At 40.5% G+C, this 23,361-nt stretch overlaps 1 protein-coding gene and 1 long non-coding RNA gene across 6 annotated transcripts; one reads left to right on the top strand and one right to left on the bottom strand.

The window, feature by feature from the left end:
* The first annotated feature begins 49 nt into the window (after positions 1 to 49).
* RSRC2 (arginine and serine rich coiled-coil 2) lies at positions 50 to 23,150 on the top strand. 5 transcript variants are annotated; one of them, XM_021923067.2, is made up of 12 exons: positions 72 to 211; positions 3,748 to 3,852; positions 4,358 to 4,514; positions 5,857 to 5,900; positions 6,696 to 6,773; positions 8,549 to 8,761; positions 10,179 to 10,382; positions 12,385 to 12,507; positions 16,354 to 16,433; positions 19,004 to 19,236; positions 20,845 to 20,934; positions 22,163 to 23,150. In XM_021923067.2, the coding sequence occupies exons 5-12, from the start codon at positions 6,766 to 6,768 to the stop codon at positions 22,340 to 22,342; spliced, it is 1,131 nt and encodes a 376-aa protein (XP_021778759.1). In that variant the 5' UTR covers positions 72 to 211; positions 3,748 to 3,852; positions 4,358 to 4,514; positions 5,857 to 5,900; positions 6,696 to 6,765; the 3' UTR covers positions 22,343 to 23,150. The 5 variants fall into 5 exon arrangements, with proteins under 5 accessions (XP_003907363.1, XP_009180182.1, XP_009180183.1 ...); XM_009181919.2 differs by lacking the exon at positions 3,748 to 3,852 and having other exon boundaries at positions 69 to 211; positions 19,007 to 19,236; XM_017946261.2 differs by lacking the exon at positions 3,748 to 3,852 and having other exon boundaries at positions 69 to 211.
* LOC116268945 lies at positions 6,841 to 8,551 on the bottom strand. The gene is made up of 2 exons (XR_004176234.1): positions 8,072 to 8,551; positions 6,841 to 7,749 (listed from the first exon to the last, which is right to left on the bottom strand). It is a non-coding gene; the product is annotated as an uncharacterized LOC116268945 (long non-coding RNA).
* Positions 23,151 to 23,361: the final 211 nt, after the last annotated feature.

Below are 23,361 nucleotides of genomic sequence, written 5' to 3'. Positions count from 1 at the left end.
CACCGCCTCGAATTGCGTTGTTATAGAAACTCTTGTTACCGCCCTTTTTACTCCCAGCAAGCTGTGCGACGCGCCGGGCCTCCTCGCCTTTGTGCCATCCGGGTCTCTCGCGCGAGCGATTTAGTCTGAGGCGAAGCTTCGGAGCGGCCGGTACTGTTGAAAGCGACAAGTGGAGGCGCCGCTCTAGCGGCCGGGACTCTGAACTATGGCGGTAGGTACCGAATCTGAGTTTAACGCCAGGGATATTTTTCTACGACATTCCAAGGAGTGGGTGAACGGCGCCCAGAGCCTTGTTCGTGTGTATGTGTGTGGACAAAATGGCGCCGCGGCCTTCTTCTGCGCCCGCCATCATGGCTGCCTGCTGTAGGGAGGGGGAAGTAAGGCGGTGTTGATGGGGGTGGGGAGCCGCAGGGAGTGCCTTTTTTTTTCCAGAACTTTCCTCCTCTCTTCTCCAATCCTACGTTCCTTTTGCCCCGCTGAACTTCCTCCATTTTCGCTTATTCACCCTGGCTAGTGATTTATGCTAAGTTTTTTTAGGGCCTGAGAATTTGCAGTGGAGAAAGGGGCTGGGAAAGAGAAAGACGATCAGGAGTGGTCTCTGAAAAATACTGGATCAAAAAGGTGGTGTCTGTTAAGGGATAGTGTGGCAGAAGAGAGCAACTTGTAGCGATTTTTTTTTTTTGTACCGTCAATGAGATATTTCTAGTTGTAAAATTTCAATTAGTGTTCGTCAGTGTAAGCCTTATTATTGTGTATTAACGAGCTAGGAAAGTATTGCTGAAAGGGAGTGAAAATTCAGCTTAAAAGGTTGTGGAACTACCAATTCTGACTGATGCGCGGTTTCCGAAGTGGCCCGTGATGTCATCAATTTGAAGTCCGAGAAGAATTATAGTTAAGTCTTGTCACTGACCTTGCTTCTTTAAATTTAAACCCTTCGTTGACCCAAGAGAAGCTGCCGTTCGTAAATTACCTATTCTGAACAATAAGCCTGCGTGTGTGTAAGATGCCCAATTCTGACGGATCCACATTATTTTATGCTTACTTTTTTTATTCCGTTAAAAGGAAAATATAAATATTTTGCATTCCTTTTTACTGACTAAAAAATTATGTCATTTTCGGTAATAATTATGACTCTTAAACGTAGTGATAATTTTAAAGTTTGCTCTTCCCGATAATTGGAATGCCCGGTATTAGGCAGATGATTTTCTTCCTCTCCCTACCCCTCCAATATCTAGTTGATTGAGTTTGGACTCGTTGTTTTTACTTACTGTTTTCATTTGTTTAGTGTTTTGGGCCTCAGTATACTTAAAGAGTAATACTATTTTTCTTGGGTTGCAGGGTTTTTTTGTGTTTTTTTGAGACGGAGTTTTGCTCTTGTCCAGGCTGGAGTGCAATGGCGCGATCTTGGCTCACTGCAACATCCGCCTCCCGGGTTCAAGTGATTCCCCTGCCTCAGCCTCCCAAGTAGCTGGGGTTACAGGTGCCCACCACCACACCCGGCTGATTTTTTTGTATTTTTAGTAGAGACGGGGTTTCACCATGTCGGACAGGCTGGTCTCGAACTCTTGACCTCAGATGATCCACCCGCCTCGGCCTCCCAAAGTGCTGGGATTACAGGCGTGAGCCACCGCGCCCGGCCGGGTTCCAGTATTTTAAAAAGTGAATTCAAACATGTACTTCTGCTGTGCCTTGTTCAATAAAAAGACAGTCCCCTAGAGAAGTGGCCTAGTATTCAATCCAGTGCTTACGTCCTTCGCAGTGGAAAAAGATTTGTCTACTATGTTTCGAGCCGTTATTAGAGTTTGCAACAAAATGTAAATGGTAAGAAACCAAAGTGGCTGCCTCCTAGAGCCAGTGCTGGAATAGAAGGCTGTTTTGCAGTTAACGTTTATGTGTACACACAGATTCGTACTAAATTAAAGCTTAGATAATTTCAGAGCAATTTTAATATTCAGTTGGTGGGTTTTTTCCTGGATACCTGCATTATGCTACTATAAAATATCCTCAGGGAAATAAACGTTTTCCATGGCCTCAGTGACCACCTGTCATTCCTATCTGTTTAGTGTTAAGACGGTTTTTGTTGTTGCTCCGTAGTCTGTTTTACAGATGAAAATGGTTGATGTAAGTTTAGGTTAGCCTGTGTCACAGGGAGTTTTCTCTGTTGCCTAGCTTTGTGATGTTAAGCATAAAGTTAGATAAACCGTTGCCTGAAAATTGCCTAACTTTTCCATGCAAAGGTTGCTTTTGATTCTAGTCTTGTTCTCTGCAGAAGTAAATGGGATTGCCAGTAGTTAAGGAATTCTGTCTCTGACAGAAAGTGTCATGCACTGAGAGAAGTGATAGCGGTGCTTGAAATTTTTGAGATCCCTTCTGTTTACCAAGTGTAAGCTGTACAAACACTTAGCAAGTAGTAGATGAGTCTGAAATAGTCCTTAAGGAGAATGATGAAAAAAATCCAAATGTCCACTATTCACTTGAAAAATCAGAATCGTCCTTAATAATACAGCATCATTTATTAGTAATAAAGACAGTAAAGAGATGGAGATGCAGTATCATTTTAAGCAAGTCAGCTGATGTTGCTGGATCTCATCTGTGAAACGACAAAGTTGAACTCTGTTATTATAAGGGATGAAAACCTTTCGGCATAAAAATTTTGTGGTTCCAGAAGTCACCCAGACTGGAGAAATAAGTACGTATACAATATGCTGGCATGAGAGCCTCCCTGGTAGTTACTTTCTTTTTTTTCTTACTGTTCTTTTTATACCATTGTTAGAGGAATAACATGTAATTTATGTCTTTCACCTCATAATTGAACTTAATTTATTGTTTTATTCCCTAAGTCTAGCATTGGTTTTGGCACATTTTTGACCCTCAGTAAATACTTGTTGAAGTAACCCGACTTCTCACAACTTCATTTGTTAAAATGCAATACACCCATTCATTGTACTTGATATTTGGTATTCATTTTCTGGACTAATTTTCCTAAAGGAGGAAGTTCTCTAATGTGATTCCTTCTGCTGAAGACTATATCGATTCCCTCTTTATTCAATCCAGATTCCTTCTGATGTTGTGGAAAGTCCATAAACTGTTTCTGTAAAGGGCTGGATAGTAAATATTTTTGGCTTTGTGGGCCATGTGCAGTCTCTGTCACATTCTTTCCCAAACTGGAGGGGCAGTAGTGCAATCTTAGCTCACTTCAACCTCTGCTTCCTGGGTTCAAGCCATTTTCCTGTCTCAACCTCTTGAGTAGCTGGTATTACAGGCATACCCCACCAAACTCAGCTAATTTTTGTGTTTTTAGTAGAAGCGGGGTTTTACCATGTTGGCTAGGCTGGTCTTAAACTCATGACCTCAGGTTGTCCGCCCACCTCAACCTCCCAAAATGCTAGGATTACAGGCATGAGCCACAGCACTGGCCTTGTAAGTGCCTTTAGTTCTAACAGTTCACTCTTTACAGTGCTATTTACTGAAGTTATTTATTAAATATGCCTAAACTACTTTAAAAAAAAATGTTAAAACCATTCCTAGCTGAAGGCCATACAGAAACAGGATGAGGACCATAGCTTGCCAACCCTTCCTAAGTAATCAGTTCCCCAGGTGTATCAATTATTTTATTTTCATATTATCTTCTCTGGTCAGATAGCCAACCATTGTCTACCTTCCGCATTAGTTGAAACTTGTAAAATTTATATTGTAATAATTACTTACAAAATGCTTTAAAGCAGAAACAACTTAATGTTTTCATAGCCCAGAGCACATGTGAGGAGAGGCAGACCATATTTTCCAGCAGCACTGTGCCAAGGGGCTGTTTTCATTAGAGGGTTATGACATTAAGATGAGGTTCTCACTTTGGTAAGTTCATTTTCTGTTTATTATTTTATAATATTTTTAAGGCATTCTGTTTTAAGATTTTATGGTCTTGAGTGTCTTTAGGCTTTAACAACTCATTTTTGATTGATGTGTATGCTAATTTAAAAGTATTGGTAAAGTCAGTTAAATGCATTCACACATCTGAAAAGGACTGTATTTTCTCTGCTTGAATGCTTATTGGAAATACTTAGAGCCCTTATTCCTCCCTCACTCCACCCCATGTTTTAAAAGTTATAAAAATAATCATTAGAAAACTAAAGCTACATCACTTTAAATATGTAGGTCTCGCTTAAGTATCAAGTTCGTCATTTCTAGTCATTCAGGCTTGCTAGTGTACAAAGCATATTTAGCTATTTGGAAAGCAGGCATCCTGATTTATTGATGAGGGGGACTGGGACTATCTTCCCTTCCTTTGTCCCTCTTTTAAGAAATTGAAAACATTTAAAATGTAATTAAGAACTTTAATCATTTGTTTTTAAACTTTTAGGCTAGTGATACAGAACGAGATGGACTAGCCCCAGAAAAGACGTCACCAGATAGAGATAAGAAAAAAGAGCAGTCAGATGTATCTGTTTCTCCTAGAGCTTCAAAACATCATTATTCAAGATCACGATCAAGGTCAAGAGAAAGAAAACGAAAGTCAGGTATGAATTCTTAGAGGTGGTATATGAGCATTTGTATAAGATATGTAGACCTGTTGTATAAGAAGACATACGTTTAGTTTGTTGGCCGGGCGTAGTGACTCAAGCCTGTAATCCCAGCACTTTGGGAGGCCAAGGCAGGCAGATCACCTGAGGCTGGGAGCAAAAATACAAAAATTGACACAATCTCAGCCCAGTGCAACCTCCATCTCCTGGCTTCAAGCAATTCTCCAGCCTCAGCCTCCTGAGTAGCTGGGATTACAGGCATGCGCCACCAAGCCCAGCTAATTTTTGTATTTTTAGCAGAGACAGGGTTTTGCCATGTTGGAACATATCAAATATAATTCAACCTGTTTATTTTCTTTCATTTTTCTTTTTCTTTTTTTTTTTTTTTTTTTTTTTTTTTTTTTTTTGAGACGGAGTCTCGCCCAGTCGCCTAGGCTGGAGTGCAGTGGCGGGATCTCAGCTCACTGCAAGCTCCACCTCCCCGGTTCATGCCATTCTCCTGCCTCAGCCTCCTGTGTAGCTGGGACTACAGGCGCCCGCCACCTCTCCCAGCTAGTTTTTTGTATTTTTTAGTAGAGATGGGGTTTCACTGTGTTAGCCAGGATGGTCTCGATCTCCTGACCTCGTGATCCGCCCATCTCGGCCTCCCAAAGTGCTGGGATTACAGGCTTGAGCCACCGCGCCCGGCCTTTTTTATTTTTCTTAATGGCTTACCTCTCTCTACTAAACCCCCTTATGAATTTGCTGTAGACTCGGAAACTAGATGGGCTGGTCAGAATGTATGTAAAATACTAAAAGTCTATGACTGTTTAAAAGATGTATCTAAAGGCCGGGCGCGGTGGCTCAAGCCTGTAATCCCAGCACTTTGGGAGGCCGAGACGGGCGGATCACGAGGTCAGGAGATCGAGACCATCCTGGCTAACACGGTGAAACCCCGTCTCTACTAAAAAACACAAAAAACTAGCCGGGCGAGGTGGCGGGCGCCTGTAGTCCCAGCTACTCGGGAGGCTGAGGCAGGAGAATGGCGGGAACCCGGGAGGCGGAGCTTGCAGTGAGCTGAGATCCGGCCACAGCACTCCAGCCTGGGCGACAGAGCAAGACTCCGTCTCAAAAAAAAAAAAAAGATGTATCTAAGCTGCTTTATATCCTGGTTTGCTCAGATTTCTTGATTTGTTTCACATTTGTATTGTATTAATGTAGAATAATCCCACCTGTGCCATAAAAAAATTAGTCATTGGAAGAAGACTAATGGGAGTGATTTCTCTCCAGTGTTGAGTTTTTTGAGATGAGATGTTTCTCCAACTTTGTTTATGGTGAATATTTTTGTGTGTATTCACAGATAATGAAGGAAGAAAACACAGGAGCCGGAGCAGAAGCAAAGAGGTAATTAACACTTTGTAGTGAATAGGTACTTTAAAATACTTATAAAGTGTCTGGTAGAAAGATTTGTATGAATATAAGACATTTGTCAAGGTAAGTACCAAACTTGAAATTTAAAAGGTTTATTGGGTTATAAAATAAGCATGACTTTTATTCATCATTTTTGAAGAAGATGTTTATGTGAAAAGTACCTTCAAAACCTTAATTTTATTATATTGTGAAAATACTCACAATAAAAATTTCATATGAAGAATATGATTGGTTTTTTTAGGCCTGTCACACAGAGCTTCCATTAATTCGAGGTCCCGAGTCTCCTGGTGCCTGAGAGTTGCTCAGGATTTTTAAACAGCAATCATCTTTACATAGCAATACCGTAGATATCTGTGGACTGCTTTTTCTCTATGAATGATAAGAGGAGTTTTTTCTTTTGCAAACTAGTTCAGTTTCCCTAATAGTATTGCATTTTGAAATAAAGGTTTGAGTGAGGGACAGCTGAAAAGGTGGCGGTGACACCAAAACTTGAGGAAAATGAAAGACAACAGCTCTATTGCAGAGGAGTTACTTGTTCACCCACCTGAGAAGACAGGAATGAGCCAATAAGGAAGAGTAGAAGTATTAGCCAGAAAGGAAGAAGAGTTGTGGGGGCTGGGCAAGGGACTCCTAAAACAAGTGTGGGCAGGGACTTCACCTCTTCCCCTAATGGAAGCTCTGTTAAATTTTTAATTTAGGAGAGTTTTTGTGAAAATGACTATTTTGTTTAGCTCACATGATAACATTTCTATAATAAATCATACTCAGCGTGCTAATGCGCGAAGAGACTGAACTGAAGACGCTGCAGACTCAGATAGCAAAATAATAAGCCTACTTCATGATAAGGTAACTATTAGTCATTCAAACTCCTATTTCCCTTAAATATATCTTAAATCAGTTAAGGGTTTTAATGTTTTTTTTTTTTAAATTAATAGTAATGTTATGTTTGAAAAACTGGTTTGAAATAAACTTTAAAACCTTTAGAAGTTTAACCACTTAAGACTTTTCCCGTCTGCCTCTTTATAGCAAAACCAAGAAAAATTTCTTTTCTAAGCTCATATAGAGAACTGGCAATGAAACTAAAATTTAGTTGTGTCTCCAGGTCTCTTATTTTTCTACAAATAATAAATTACATACTATGATCATTTTCAGCTGTATCATCATGCATGTTCCAAAATGATTGGCCAAGTTTTATTTTTAAGAAACATTAATCGTGAGTGGAAAGAAACATGCTATGGCCTTTTGGGAAACAGTAATGTCTTATTATGGTGGAAAAGTAGTAGCCTGGGCATCAGAAAAACATGGGATATAGGTTCAGCTCACCCATGTAGCTTTGTAACTTTAGATCTTAGTTATTCATAAAATAAAGGGATTAAGTTAGAGGATATGAGTTTCCTTCCAGATTTAAAATTTAGTGATTCAGAGATGTCTAGGATTTTAAGTTTTAGCTACAAGATGAATTTGACAGATCTTCCTGTAGGGAACTGTAGTATGTAGCACTTCTACTTTGGTATTTGGTAGGATGAGACTTGATTATGCAGTTAATTTTAGCTGAGTCTCTGAATGCACATGTGAAGGCCTTGGTCTTTTTAAAGTATGGGGGCAGTATGTATTGTGTAGTGGCACGTGGATTAATTGTTATACCTAGTTTGGTTTCTTTAAAATTAAAACATACAGTTGCCATTTCTACCCTAGGTACATGAAATGTAATACTCCTCCAAGCTTATTGGGATACTGCAAGATGAAAAGTGATTCCTTCACAGTTTAGACATTGGGAGGAAAATCAAGAGCTATCTTTTAGAGGATGTAGCGGGCAGTATAACTATAAAAGGAGGCCGGGCGCGGTGGCTCAAGCCTGTAATCCCAGCACTTTGGGAGGCCGAGACGGGCGGATCACAAGGTCAGGAGATCGAGACCATCCTGGCTAACATGGTGAAACCCCGTCTCTACTAAAAATACAAAAAACTAGCCGGGCGAGGTGGCGGGCGCCTGTAGTCCCAGCTACTCGGGAGGCTGAGGCAGGAGAATGGCGTAAACCCGGGAGGCGGAGCTTGCAGTGAGCTGAGATCCGGCCACTGCACTCCAGCCTGGGCAACAGAGCGAGACTCCGTCTCAAAAAAAAAAAAAAAAAAAAAAAAACAAACTATAAAAGGGACACTGCATCTCTGTGTAAAATAATTTGAAATTATAGAAAATAATTAGTACTTAGTAATAATTATACTAATTGAAATGCGTTTCTGGTGCACTTTTTGTGTCATTATCTCCATTACTTAATATTATGTACTCTGGATTTAGAAGTTGATGTGTATACATGGTCTGTATTCTTTTAGATAAACATAAGGGATTCCTCTTTTGTCTGGCATAATGGCTTTTCAGTATTTCAACTTTAAAAATCATTGTTTCTATTGTAGTATTGAAAATATTTTGGGGAGGAACTACATTTTGGGTGTTTATAGTAAAAAAAAAAAATTAGTAATTACATCTGCAACATTTGGGTGATGTGAAACTAGATCTTTTTTTTTATTTGCCACACACTCCTAAGGTTACTAATGTTGCATCACAACATTTTTTGTCTACTGATACCCATACTAACTCTCTTTGTTGCACTATTTTCCTGAAAGAACCAACTTCTTCTTAAAACAGGCAAGAAGACATGAATCCAAAGATAAATCCTCTAAGAAACACAAGTCTGAGGAACATAATGACAAAGAACATTCTTCTGATAAAGGAAGAGAGCGACTAAATTCATCTGAAAATGGTGAGGACAGGCACAAACGCAAAGAAAGAAAGTCATCAAGAGGCAGAAGTCACTCAAGATCTAGGTCTCGTGAAAGGTAAATCATTTTGTATTATAATTTAGTATCTTCTAACAAGATTTGAGTTACGTAAAGTTTCTCATCAACCCAGCAACACCCAAAAAAAAAAAATCGTAATTAGGGAGTTTTTCTTGTTCGTTTGTTTAGGTTTGTGTTGTTGTTGTCGTTGTTTTCCTTTGGGCTTTGGGCTTTGCTTTCTCGTCATGCAAAAATGGTTTCCAAAAATGGGGGATAAGGGATGACTAAATCTCAACTAAGTGCCTAGATTTCTTCCTTTTTTTTTTTTTAGATGGAGTCTCGCTGTATTGCCCAGGCTGGAGTGCAGTGGCATGATCTCAGCTCACTGCAACCTCTGCCTCCTGGGTTCAAGCAATTCTCCTGTCTCAGCCTCCCAAGTAGCTGGGATTACAGGCATGTGCTACCATGCCTGGCTAGTTTTTGTATTTTTAGTAGAGATGAGGTTTCACCCTGCTGGCCAGGCTGGTCTCAAATTCCTGACCTCAGGTGATCCACCCACCTCAGCCTCCCAAAGGGCTGGGATTACAGGTGTGAGCCACCACACCCGGCCTAGATTTTCTTTCTTGAGATGGTCTCTGTGTTGCCCTAACTAGAGTGCAGTGGTATGCTTTCAGCACACTGCAGCCTCTTGGCCTCCAGGGCTCAAGTGATCCGACCTCAGCCTCCTAAGCAGCTGAGACCACAGACATGCGCCACCACAGCCAGCTAATCTCTTCGTATTTTTTGTAGAGCCGGGTTTTGGCCATGTTGTGGAGGCTGTTCTCGAATTCTTGGGCTCAAGCAATGTGCCGGCCAGCCTTGGCCTCCTGAAGTGCTGGAATTTCAGGAGTGAGTCACTGTCCAGCTGAGATTTTTAACCACTTAATCGTCTGGCACTGAAAAAATCATATTGTTAAACTGTGTGGGTTAAGCCACTAAACAGTCCTTTTGCATCATTGATGTGATGTAGAAGGTGTTTGCTGCTAGACTGCAATCTAGATTTTTTTGATGTTGGAGTATAGATAAAAAGATTTTTGAGAAACTGGATCACAGCTCAAATTTGTGAATGGTTTTTGGTGGGGTATTTTTTGGAGAATGCTGTGGGATGTGTGTGGTATCAGACTAAAATTTTCAGTAGATAAACAAGTATTAAGCTTTGTAACTACTGCAGGAAGAGTATTAAATGGAAGCTTAAATTTGGTAAGATGCATTGAACACTTTTGACATGTTAATAGCTTTAATATGTTCTAGGACAAATTATCAAAATGAAGGGTTCATTTTTAGTTTATTTCCTTTGAAAACGTCACATTTCTGTAAATAATATAGTGCAGTTACTTGCTTGTCTTAATTGTGTTACTACAGATAACTAATTCATGATGGATATAAGTGAAACAGCACAACTCTTAAGTAATTACAAATTTGTGTACTTTAATTTCAGACGCCATCGTAGTAGAAGCAGAGAACGGAAGAAGTCTCGATCCAGGAGTAGGGAGCGGAAGAAATCTCGATCCAGAAGCAGAGAGAGGAAGAAATCAAGATCCAGAAGCAGGGAAAGGAAACGGCGGATCAGGTCTCGTTCCCGCTCAAGATCAAGACACAGGCATAGGACTAGAAGCAGGAGTAGGACAAGGAGTAGGAGTCGGTAGGTGACCATCATCCTGAATAAAATTTAATAGGACCCTCAGAGAGTCCATTTATCTTCTCAGTAAGAGAATATTAAAATAGTGGGTCACAATTTTATTTATAGATTATAGTAAAATTATTTTAGTCATTACCTAACATATGAAGAACAGACCTAGCCACTTGAATAGCATTCACAAGTATTCTCGTGTGGTTGATAAATCTCTTGCAAAATGCAGGTATGAGTAGGCCTATTAAAATCCAGTTGTTGGCTAGATGTAGCGGTTTACACCTGTAATCCCAACAAGGCGAGCAGATTTTTTGAGCCCAGGAGTTGAAGACCATCCTGGGCAATATGGTGAAACCCCATCTCTACAAAAGATATGAAAATTAGCCTGGCGTGATGACACACACCTATTATCCCAGCTACTTGGGAGGCTGGGGTGGGATAATCGCTTGAGCCCAGAAGGCAGAGATTGCAATGAGCCAAGATCATGCTATTGCACTCCAGCCTGGGTGACAGGAGTTAATCCTGTCTTAACAAAAGAAATTCAGTTGTGTTCAACACTGGATTCGTTGTATTTATTTTATTTTCACAAACAACTGAACTCTATTTTGCATACTTACACTTTGCTATATGCTAGAACTCTTTGCCTGCGTTAGCTCATCTAGTTCTCAGAAGAACCATGTTGAAAGGTAAGTCTATCATGCTTAAAAACGTTTAAGAAATTTGCCCCAGAATTCCAAAACAATATCATTAAGTGCTAGAGCCAGGACCAGGTTTCAGATATATCTAAATGCAAATTTCATCCATGTGCTTAACCCACTGTATTGTGCAAACTACCTCAGATTTTGTTTGTAAATGAACACAATTTAGATTATCTTGATTGGTGGGAGGAGGCTTTGCTGAGATAGGAAGTGTACAATAAAGAGCACAGGAGGAAAACTAATTATAAATGTTCTTCAACAAATGAATTATTCTCTGCTTGTTTCATAAGACAGTAGTATACTATTTTGTTAATTGCAACTTAGGTCAATGTATGAAAGATTGAAATACACATTTAAAAAGGGACCTGTGCTTAATACAGTAACTTGGTTTTTATGATTTATCACTTGTTTGATCTTTATTAAATCAGTATGAATTTTTACTCAGTGGTTCTAGTTTGTAGTAGTTTACTAATTTGAACCTTACCAATTAAGAAATTTTTTTTTAAGTGCTTTTTTGGTCACTGACGTCTAGTTTTTTTGTTTGTTTTGAGACGGAGTCTCACTCTGTAGCCCAGGCTGGAGTGCAGTGGCACAATCTTGGCTCACTACAACCTCTGCCTCCTGGGTTCAAGCGATTCTCCTGCCTCAGCCTCCCGGGTAACTGGGATTATAGGCACCCACCATCATGCATGGCTAATTTTTGTGTTTTTGTGGAGACGGGGTTTCACCATATTGGCCAGGCTGGTCTTGAACGCCTGACCTCAGGTGATCCGCCCGCCTCAGCCTCCCAAAGTTCTAGGATTATAGGCATGAGCCACCGCACCCAGCCGGACATCTAGTTTTTAGTGGTTAATAACTTTTTATTTTTGAAAAATATCTACAAATTCACTATAGATGAAAATATGTAGGAATGATTCCTGTGGTGTACGTATTGACCTACACGAGCACAAAATGACTAATGTATAAGGCTAGCTTTTGCAACATTGGATACTTTGCAAAAGATTGGAAACAGCCAGATGCGGTGGGGCATGCTTGTAGACCTGTGTACTCTGGAGGCTAAGGCAGGAGGATCACCGGAGGCCAGGCTGGGCAGCATGGTGAGACCCTGTCTCTTAAAAAGGGTTGAGGGAGTTGGAAACAATTGTTTCCAGTGAGTTCAGCTGTAACAGAGAAGTTTAAATTTTTTGCATCTCAAAATGTAAATATTTTTGTATCGTTGCGATTTTTGTTGAACTATGTAAATATAATTGATTTCTTATTAACAAAATAGTTATGACTCGGTCATAATTTGACATATGAAATATGATTTACTACAGAGACAGAAAGAAGAGAATTGAAAAGCCGAGAAGATTTAGCAGAAGTTTAAGCCGGACTCCAAGTCCACCTCCCTTCAGAGGCAGAAACACAGCAATGGATGCACAAGAAGCTTTAGCTAGAAGGTGTGTATATTTCTTAATTCATTTGTTCCTGTTCACCTTTAAATAAATGCTCAATTGTGTAGATAAGATGAATGCTTTCAGTAAGAGAATGATTTGCATACTTAAATCTAATAATACGGTGGCATATTTGTGATTTAGAACTATGTAAATAGTTTAATTCTCATCTTAAACATTTGCACAACTAAAAGATTGAGATGTCTACAACAATTTCTGTGTTTTTCTTCGTGATTTGACTGATTTCATTTTTCTCAAAGTTAGACTCCCAAATATTTTCAGTTTGCATTTGAAACTTTTTTTTTGAGTCTTAAATCTGGTTCAAGAACTATTATTTTCTCATCTAAGATGATTTTTCCTTTACTTTTTTTTTTCTCCCTCAAATAGACAAAATACCTGAAACAGTAAGTAAAATTTTGTCAATATTATTATTTTGAAGATGGCAAATAACAGATAATACATTATAAGCCAATTTCTTTGATCTTGTAAGTTTTATTCCTGATAACTATGGTAGATCATTGTGTTTTTGGTTGTTTTTTTTTTTTTTTTTTTTAATTTTCTGCTGTTTCGGCTGGGTGCAGTGGGTCACGCCTGTAATCCCAGCATTTTGGTAGGCCAAAGTGGGCGGATCACTTGAGGTCAGGAGTTGGGAGACCAGCCTGGCCAACATGGTGAAACCCCATCTCTATTAAAAATACAAAAATTAGCTGGGCATGGTGGCGGGTACCTGTAATCCCAGCTACTCTGGAGGCTGAGGCACAAGAATTGCTTGATCCCATGAGGCAGAGGTTGCAGTGAGCCGAGATCGCACCACTGCACTCCAGCCTGGGCAATAGAGCAAGACTCAGTCTCAAAAAAGACACACACACACACACAAATTTTCTGCTGTTTCAAAGATGAGTAATGGTGCAACCACACACAGCGCTGCTATGTATTGAAATCTGCAAAACTATTCAAAGAACTGCCTCATGGAGTGGCAAAAACTAAGATGAAATCCAAGCACTTGTTTGCAGCATTTCCCATATTTTGAAAAATAGACTTTGTAGATTTTGATTTTTTTTCTCTCTTTACATAATTAAGGTGTTTTGTTTTTTGAGACAGGGTCCTGCCCAGGCTGGAGTGCAGTGGCACATGATGACGGCTTACTGCATCCTTGAATTCCTGGGCCCGAGCAATCCTCCCACCTCAGCCTCTCAAGTAGCTGGGATCACAGGCATGCCTGGCTAATTTTTGTATTTTTTGTAGAGAAGACGGGGTCTCCCTATGTTGCCCAGGCTGGTAACACAATGTAACCTGATGTGCTGCCCTGGGAACCCAGCCTGACAGAAACTGCAGCTGAACAGCAGCAAAAGTGTGAGCTCACCCCTTCTTTCCATTCACCTTAGTGAATGGTATTAATTCCAAATCTTCAGTGGACATTTTAATGCAACCAGTTGTAGTTACTCATATCGTCTTTGTGAAACTAGTATCAGTAGATTAGGAAATAATTTATTATAAAATAGGATTTAATTTATACTGGATTGTAATTTCATTAACTGTGACAAATATTTTTTAAGCCCTTAAGTTATTTACTTGAATGCCGTAAGTCTAACCTGTTTGCGTCTTTGGGTTTTTTTAAAGTGAAGCTGTTAATAGCATCTAACATTTCATTGACATAGACTATTTGGTGATCTTTCAGATAAAGTTTTAAATGTAGTCCTTTAATTTCAGAATATCAGATTATTTACTACCTTGAAATGTGGAGAATTTTTTTTGTTAATAAGAAACTACCACGTATAGACCTTAACTTGGTTTCTTTTTTGGTCTTAAATGTCGGGATTTAAGTTTAGGAAATAGATTTCAGATCTGTGACCTACTTTTTTAATTTTATTTTTATTTTTATTTTTTATTTTATTAATTTTTTTTTTTTTTTTTTTTGAGACGAAGTCTCTTGTTATGTTGCCCAGACTGGAGTGCAGTTGTGCGATCTCGTCTCACTGCAACTTCTGCCTTCTGGGTTCAGGCAATTCTGGTGCCTCAGCCTCCCAAGAAGCTGGGATTAGTGATGCACATCACCACACCCAGCTAATTTTTGTTTTCTTTTTAATAAAGAAGGGTTTTGCCATGTTGGCCAGGCTGGTCTCAAACTGCTGGCCTCAAGCAATCCTCCCACCGTGGCCTCCCAAAGTCGTAGAATTACAGGCATGAGCCACCTTGCCTACATTTTATTGTTACTCCTATAGACTTCTATTCTCAAGGACAAAATCAAGCCTATGCTATGCCTTCCATGCATATGTGCTTATAGCTTGTTAAATTTCTTTTATGTAAATTTGAACAATTTTTTTTTCCTTTTTTTTGAGATGGAGTCTTGTTGCCCAGGCTGGAGTGTAGTGGTGTGATCTCGGCTCACTGCAACCTCTGCCTCAGCCCCCCGAGTAGCTGAGATTACAGGCGCCCACCACCACGCCCTGCTAATTTTTTGTATTTTTAGTAGATGCAGAATTTCACCATGTTAACCAGGCCGGACTCGAACTCCTTACCTCAGGTGATCCACCCACCTCAGCCTCCCACAGTGTTAGAATTACAGGCGAGAGGCACAGTGCCCGGCCAACTTAACAATTCTTAAAGCAAATCCAATTTACTACCCCTGCCTTATATTACCCATAGTGCCCCAGAACAAAAACAAGTTTCCTCAATCCCGTCCCCTTTATACCACATTACAGAGGGCATTAGTGGCATTTGGCTTGATTAATAAATCAGGGAATCCTTATGAAGTAAAGAATTTCTCTTTCAGGAATTCGTTGTGAAGATAATGTTACTTGTTATTTGCTATATTTGAGTAAACTTAACATATAGCTTGTTTAGTGTGCATACTCTCGTTAGCGAATTTAATGAGTATGCACACTACTCATTTAATAGAGTGAATAGAATGAACAAGAATTCAGTTTTGGGCCGTGCACGGTGGCTCACGCCTGTAATCCCAGCACTTTGGGAGGCCGAGGCGGGCGGATCACAAGGTCAGGAGTTTGAGACCAGGCTGACCAACGTTGGTGAAACCCCGTCTCTACTAAAAATTAAAAAATTAGCTGGGCATGGCGGTGCGCGCCTGTAATCCCAGCTACACAAGAGGCTGAGGCAGGAGAATCGCTTGAAACCGGGAGGCAGAGGTTGCAGTGAGCCAAGATCATGCCTTTGCACTCCAGCCTGGGCGACAGAGCGAGACTCTGTCTCAAAAAAAAAAAAAATTCATTTTGTTTTGGGATGAATTTGTGTTTCACGTTACCACTTCCTTTGCAAATGATAAATTTCTTCAACTGCTAGAAGTAATTTCCTAATTTAGATAAGTTTTCCTCCCATTTTATTAGATTACACAGAATGGCAAGATTTGCTTGACCTTTTAGTTTTGACTTTTTGATTTTTATTAAATTGAAGACTTCACTAAGGGCTGTTTAATATAAAAAATTATCTGAATGTCTTGATTGGCTGGCTTGTTCTCCCTCAAGAAACATTTAGATAATTCTGTAAATTTATTTACTACTTACCATGCTCTAAAATTTACTCAGCTTTCAATGTTACTTGCAAGATGTAATTTCTTTTCACTTGTTAATTGGAACTGCATATAAAAACTATGCCCATTTCTGACTAGTCAATTCAAAAATGTTTAAAACCACTGTTGTTGTGTTCTTCAAACGTAACTTATACTATCTTAAGAATGATTGCTTTTTCTTCACATACGGGTTATCAGTAGCCGAGGGATGCTAAAAATTTAAAATTTTATGGAAATTGGCTTGTCTGTACATGCACATATAGGGAGATATATACATAATGGTTTTATATTGTGTTATTTTAAATTTATTGAAATTATTTTTGCAGGTTGGAAAGGGCAAAGAAATTACAAGAGCAGCGAGAAAAGGAAATGGTTGAAAAACAAAAACAACAAGAAATAGCTGCAGGTAATTTTGTTTTGTTTTGTTTTTTTAATTCTTTTGTAGTCATCTCGATTTGAGCTCTTCAGGTTTTTTTGTTTTTCAGACAGGGATTTGCTCTGTTATTCTGTGATCCTCCCACCTCAGCCTACCAAGTAGCTGGGACTACAGGCCCACATCACCATGCATGGCTAGTTGTTTTCTTAGTTACTTTTTGTAGAGAGGACCTTTCACTATGTTGCCCAGACTATTGTTGATCTCGGGCTTAAGCAATCCTCCTGCCTCAGCCTCCCAAAGTGCTAGGATTGCAGGCATGAGCCACTGCTGCCAGCCTAAGTTTGACATGCTTTCTGTAGAAAAATTGAAAAATATAGAAAATAATAGGAAGAAAATCACCTATGATTCCTACTTCCCATCAGTACACTGTAAAAGTTTTAGTGTTTTCTCACTTAAGTGTTTTGTAGCTTGTTTCTGATGTGGTCCATGTGGATAATTTTTGTTGATAAGTTGGTAATGAGTATTTTTGTTCATGTAACACTGTAGTCATCGCAACAGATTTTTTTGTTGTTGAGACAGAGTCTCGCTCCATCACCTGAGGTGGAGTGCAGTGGCATGGTCTCGGCTTACTGCAACCTCTGCCTTTTGGATTCAAGTGATTCTCCTGCCTCAGCCTCCCATGTAGCTGGGACTACAGGTGCACACCACCACGTCTGGCTAATTTTTGTATTTTTAGTAGAGACGGGTTTTAGTAGACACCATGTTGGACCAGGATGGCGTCGATCTCTTGACCATGGTGATCGCCCGTCTCGGCCTCCCGAAGTGCTGGGATTACAGGCATGAGCCACCACACCCGGCCCCAGATATCTTTTACCATTTTGGAAATGCAGTTTGTGCAAGAAAGTGAACTGATGTGAAATACGTATTTCTCTTTCAAGAAATCAAGTTTTTAGACATAACAAACATGGCAGATTTTGAAAAGTATCAGGCCTGGCTCAGTGACTCACTCCTGTAATCCCAGCACTTCGGGAGGCCAAGGCAGGTGGTCAGGAGTTCAAGACCAGCCTGGCCAACATGGCGAAACCCCTGTCCCTGCTAAAAATACAAAAATTAGCCAGGCGTGGTTGCATGCGCCTATAGTCCCAGCTACTCGGGAGGCTTGAACTCAGGAGGTAGAGGTTGCAGTGAGCCAAGATCATACCACTGCACTCCAGCCTGGGTGACAAGAAGGAAAGAAAATTATGACGAAGAGCTTACTGTTGATTTGGCATGAAATTTAATCTGGAAGATGGTTTTTTGTTGTTGTTTACATTCCTGGTAAACAGTAGCGCTTATTTGAAACTCCAAAGGTTTACAAATAGCCATTTTGTTTTTAATACATCATTACAATCTTTCATAACTCTGGTTCCCATAATGTTGGTAAATTAGAACTTTTTAAGGTTATATTCTGGACTGACAAAAATAGGTAATCAGAGGTGTCTTTGTTTACAGAGGACTGCCTCAATCACAGTGGAAATACCAGGGCTTTATTGAACAACTTGGCCTTAGCATAATACCTGCATACTGTTTTTTGTGTGTGTGTTTTTTTTTTTTTTTTTTTTTTTGGAGACGGAGGCTCATACTGTCGCCCGTATTGGAGTGCAGTGGCACGATCTTAGCTCACTACAACCTCCACCTCTGGGGTTCAAGTGATTCTCCTGCCTCAGCCTCCTGAGTACCTGGGAGTGTAGGCGCCTGCCACCACGCCCAGCTAATTTTTTTGTAGTTTTTAGTAGAGATGGGGTTTCACTATGTTGGCCAGGCTGGTCTCAAACTCCTGACCTTGTGATCCGCCTGTCTTGGCCTCCTAAAGTGCTGGGATTACAGGTGTGAGCCACTGTGCCCAGCCTTACCTGCATACAGTTTTTCAGATATTTGATGTGAGCATCAAACAAAATGTCCATGAGAAGATTTCATAAATTTAAAAAAATAAAAGGTTTTATTTTTTTGTGATCATACCTTAAAGACACTAGTTCATTTCCACCGAAATCATACCTCCTTACTATTTGCAGAATTCTCTGTCCTCAAAGTAAATAAATGGGTTTTTGTTTTGTTTTGATAACGGAGTTTCACTCCTGTTGCCCAGGCTGGCGTGCAGTGGTGCGATCTTGACTCACCACAGCCTCCGCCTTTTGGGTTCAAGTGATTCTCCTGCCTCAGCCTCCCGAGTAGCTGGGATTATGGGCATGTACCACCACGCCCAGCTAATTTTGTATTTTTGGTAGAAACGGGGTTTCTCCATGTTGGTCAGGCTGGTTTCGAACTCTCAACTTCAGGTGATCCGCCCACGTTGGCCTCCCAAAGTGCTGGGATTACAGGCGTGAGCCACCGCGCCTGGCAATAAATGGTTTTTAATGTATATCAAGGGTTTATGCAGAAATATGTCCATTGATAAACACAGTAAGTGCTAAAAACTTACTTGTGAGCTAATACACAGTCATTTCCTTGTATTTTGTGAAAATCCTGCCTTTTTGCACATTCATAGCGTTTTATAAATCATTTGTTAATGTAATTTGGAGATTTGTTTATGTTTTAAAAACCATTTTTATATCTTCTTCAAGCAGCTGCAGCTACTGGAGGTTCTGTTCTCAATGTTGCTGCCCTGTTGGCATCAGGAACACAAGTAACACCTCAGATAGCCATGGCAGCTCAGATGGCAGCCCTGCAAGCTAAAGCTTTGGCAGAGACAGGAATAGCTGTTCCTAGCTACTATAACCCAGCAGCTGTGAATCCAATGAAATTTGCTGAACAAGAGAAAAAAAGGAAAATGCTTTGGCAGGGCAAGAAAGAAGGGGTAAGTTCTCTTATTCTGCTCTTCTATCATTTATTCCTAATTAGTAATTGCTTAGAAAAACAAATTTGGATTGAAAAAGATTACTTTGGGCTTACCTTTCTAAGAACCTTGGATGGCCAGACGCAGGTGGCTTATGCCTGTAATCCGAGTACTTTGGGACACTGAGGCAAGCGAATCTCTTGAGATAAGGAGTCCAAGACCAGCCTAGTCAACATGGCAAAACCCTGTCAGTACTGAAAAGAAAATTTAAAAATTAGCTGGGTGTGGTGGTAGGCTGAGGCAAGAGAATCGCTTGAGCCTGTTATGCACCGGCTACAGTGAGCCAAGATCATGCCACTTAGCCAGGCGTAGTGGTGTGCACCTGTAATCCCAGCTACTTGGGAGGCTGAGACAGGAGAATTGCTTGATCCTGGGAGGCGGAGGTTGTAGTGAGTGAGTTTCCAGTGAAACTCCATCTCAAAAAAAATGAAAATAAAAAAATAATGCCACTGCAACGTCAGCCTCGGGCACAGAGTTGAGACCCTGTCTCAAAAAACAAAAAGCTAGGATAGTCTTATTTGCCAACTGTTAATACTAAAATAAAACATAATTGATTGAAGTCAAGCTTTCGAAGAAAACTAATATTATGTAGTATTAAGGAAAAGAGACTACTTGGTTTAGGATTTTTCATAGATTATGAGGTACTGGTTTTTGTTTTTTGTTTTATGTTTTTTAAACATTATTTCCAATGACAAATGACATTAATTGCAGATGGCATATGCAGTTGCAAAAATTGCATGTTAAAAAAGGCCTATGACAGGAAAAGAATCCATTTTTTTTATTTTTGAAACAGGGTCTCGATCTTGTCGCCCAGGCTGGAGTGCAGTGGCGTGATCTTGACTCACTGCAACCTCTGCCTCCCGGGTTCAAGCAATTCTCCTGCCTCAGACTCCTGAGACTCTCCTGGGTCTACCGGTGCCCACCACCACGCCAGGCTACCTTTTTGTGTTTTTAGTAGAGACGGAGTTTCACCATGTTAGCCAGGCTGGTCTCAACCCCCTGACCTCAGGTGATTTGCCCGCCTCGGCCTCCCAAACTGCTGGGATTACAGGAGTAATAACCAACCTCTTGCAACCTCTTGCTTATATTTCTTTGCTTTGTGGTTTCCTTTTTTTTTTTTTTTGGAGACGGAGTCTTGCTCTGTAGCCCGGGCTGGGGTGCAGTGGCCGGATCTCAGCTCACTGCAAGCTCCGCCTCCCGGGTTTACGCCATTCTCCTGCCTCAGCCTCCGGAGTAGCTGGGACTACAGGCGCCCGCCACCTCGCCCAGCTAGTTTTTTTTTTTGTATTTTTAGTAGAGACGGGGTTATCACCGTGTTAGCCAGGATGGTCTCGATCTCCTGACCTCGTGATCCGCTCGTCTCGGCCTCCCAAAGTGCTGGGATTGCAGGCTTGAGCCACCGCGCCCGGCCCGCTTTGTGGTTTCTTAAGTCTTGAAGTAATTAAACGTACATTGATTGAATGCCATCCATGCTGTTTGTTTTTTTCATTGAGACATTGTTGAGATATTTCATGTCCTAAAAAATATATTTAAATTTTACATGTTTTAAAGTTTAATGTTTCTTAACAGGACAAATCCCAATCTGCTGAAATATGGGAAAAATTGAATTTTGGAAACAAGGACCAAAATGTCAAATTTAGGAAGTTGATGGGTATTAAGGTGAGTTTCAAATATGCCAGGGAATCTTTGCAGTAGCTGTTAGCCGTCCTGCACTAATCTTCCCTCATTTTCTTAGTTCTGATCTTTGCTCAGGTGTCAGTGTTTGAGTTCTTTCCCACCACCTTTTGTAAAACAACAAGCAGTCCCATTCTGAAACATTCCTATCTCCCCTACCCACTGTCCTCCCTACACACACGCTTAGTGAGAGAGACGCAGTCTTGCTCTGCTTGCTCTTGTCACTCGGGCTGGAGTACAGTGGTGCAGTCATACCTCGCTGCAGCCTCAAACTTCGGGGCTCAAGCAGTCCTTCCACCTTGGCCTCTCAAAGCCCTGGATCACAGTTCCAAGCCATTGCGCCCAGCCTCCATCCTTGTTTTCTATTTTGCTTTCCTCTGTGGCATTATACCCTGACTACTTCTACATACTATGTTTTTTCCAACCTACTAAACCGAAGTTAACTTTGGTACACCCTGCTATATTCCAGACCTAGAAAGAATATGGCTTTGTACTATGGAGGTGTTTAATAATGAATGGAAATTAAGTCATCGAGATCAAATACACATCCCAAAAGTATATATTTTTTTGTTTTGGTTTGGTTTGGTTTTGTTAGTAGTGACGGGGTTTCACCATGTTGGCCAGGCTAATCTCGAACTCCTGACCGTAGGTGATCCACCCATCTCAGCCTCCCGAAGTCCTGGGATTACAGGCATGAGCCACACTGCGCCCAGCCAAAAGTATGATTTAATAATAGTGTCAGCCTAGCTCCCACCTGTAATCCCAACACTTTGGGAGGCCGAGGGGGGCAGATCCCTGAGGTCAGGAGTTCGAGACCAGCCTGACCAATATTGTGAAACCCCATCTCTACTAACAATACAAAAATTGGGACTGGGCGTGGTGGCTCATGCCTGTAATCCCAGCACACTGGGAAGCCAAGGTGGGCGGATCATGAGGTCATGAATTCGAGACCAGCCTGACTAACGTGGTGAAACCCCGTCTCTACTGAAAATACAAAAATTAGCTGGGCGTGGTGGCGTGCGCCTGTAATCCCAGCTATTTGGGAGGCTGAGGCATAAGAATTGCTTAATCCCGGGAGGCAGAGGTTGCAGTGAGCCAAGAATGGCACCACTGCACTCCAGACTGTGCAAAACAATAAATAAAAAATAGTGTCAAGTGAGAGAATATTTATCTCCATCTGAATTCACTGTAATGTTTTATGTCTGATCTTTAGAGTGAAGATGAAGCTGGGTGTAGCTCAGTTGATGAAGAAAGTTACAAGACTCTGAAGCAACAGGAAGAAGTATTTCGAAATTTAGATGCTCAGTATGAAATGGCAAGATCACAGACCCACACACAAAGAGGAATGGGTTTGGGTTTCACATCTTCAATGCGAGGAATGGATGCAGTTTGAAAATGATGACACTTGTAAAGTTTGGGACTTAGAGACTTCTTGTTCTGATGTCAGGTCCTTGTTCACCAAACAGCTAGCATTCTAGCTTGCATGGGTGTTGCATTGACTTTAATTTATTGAAAAATACAAATTTTTGTAAATATCAGATCAGTGATACTGGTGTTAGTGTTGTAATCAGGTTAAACCCACTTCCATTAAACTTGACAGGACTATAGAAGGACAATATTTTTTAGTTCATGAATTCTACTTTTCAAATATATAAAAGCTGCAGGTGGGGATAAAATCTCATACATGGATTTTTTCGTGTCAGCTGTCTTGTGTACTTTTGTACTTAACCTTGTACAGTTATTTTCATCTCTTGAAACATGAAAGAAATGTTATGTAGATGTTCTTTAGAAGATCTGGCCATTTGGTACATAATCCAGCACAGATAAGCTGGGTGGTGATGATAATAAAAATGGTTTTCTCAAAACTGGTGTTAATTTAAGTTACCTGGGATGTTTCTTTGAATTTGTTTTATGGTTTCTGTAGCATTTGGCAATTGCTGTTAGAAAACACTAGCTAGAAATCACCCCCACCCCAGCCCTTTTTAAGGCCAGTTAACTATATACTACAGGCAATACCATGGTGAGCAAAAATGTAAAAGGTGGGAGGAGAAAACTTATTAAAATAGTATGTTTTCCTATTATAAGGGACAGACTTGGTATTCAGTATTTGTCAAATATTACATGTGTTATTCAGGAAATAGATTAATGCATTAAAGGGATGTAAGCACTTTTATTTTAATAAAGTGCCTTATGACAAGTTCTTTGTATGCTTTTTGCTCATTATCCCTTTGGAGTCTTCTCCAACATAGACTATAAAATACTAAAATATTAGAAAAATTTTTTTCATTTTTGTTTTTGAGACAGGGTCTCACTCTTTTGCCTAGGCTGGGTGCAGTGGCACAATCTCGGCTCACTGCAGCCTCTGCCTCCCAGGTTCAAGCAATTCTTCCACCTCCGCCTCCCAGGTTCAAG

Source organism: Papio anubis, chromosome 9 (genome assembly GCF_008728515.1).
Source record: "Papio anubis isolate 15944 chromosome 9, Panubis1.0, whole genome shotgun sequence".
Classification (NCBI taxonomy): domain Eukaryota; kingdom Metazoa; phylum Chordata; class Mammalia; order Primates; family Cercopithecidae; genus Papio; species Papio anubis.
This window is presented reverse-complemented; position numbering and strand designations above follow the sequence as displayed.

Excerpts from the sequence above, each read along its gene's own strand:
- RSRC2 (XM_009181918.2), top strand. Across the intron at positions 10,383-12,384 it reads AGGACAAGGAGTAGGAGTCG|AGACAGAAAGAAGAGAATTG; the intron begins GTAGGTGACCAT and ends GATTTACTACAG. Across the intron at positions 20,935-22,162 it reads GGAAGTTGATGGGTATTAAG|AGTGAAGATGAAGCTGGGTG; the intron begins GTGAGTTTCAAA and ends TCTGATCTTTAG.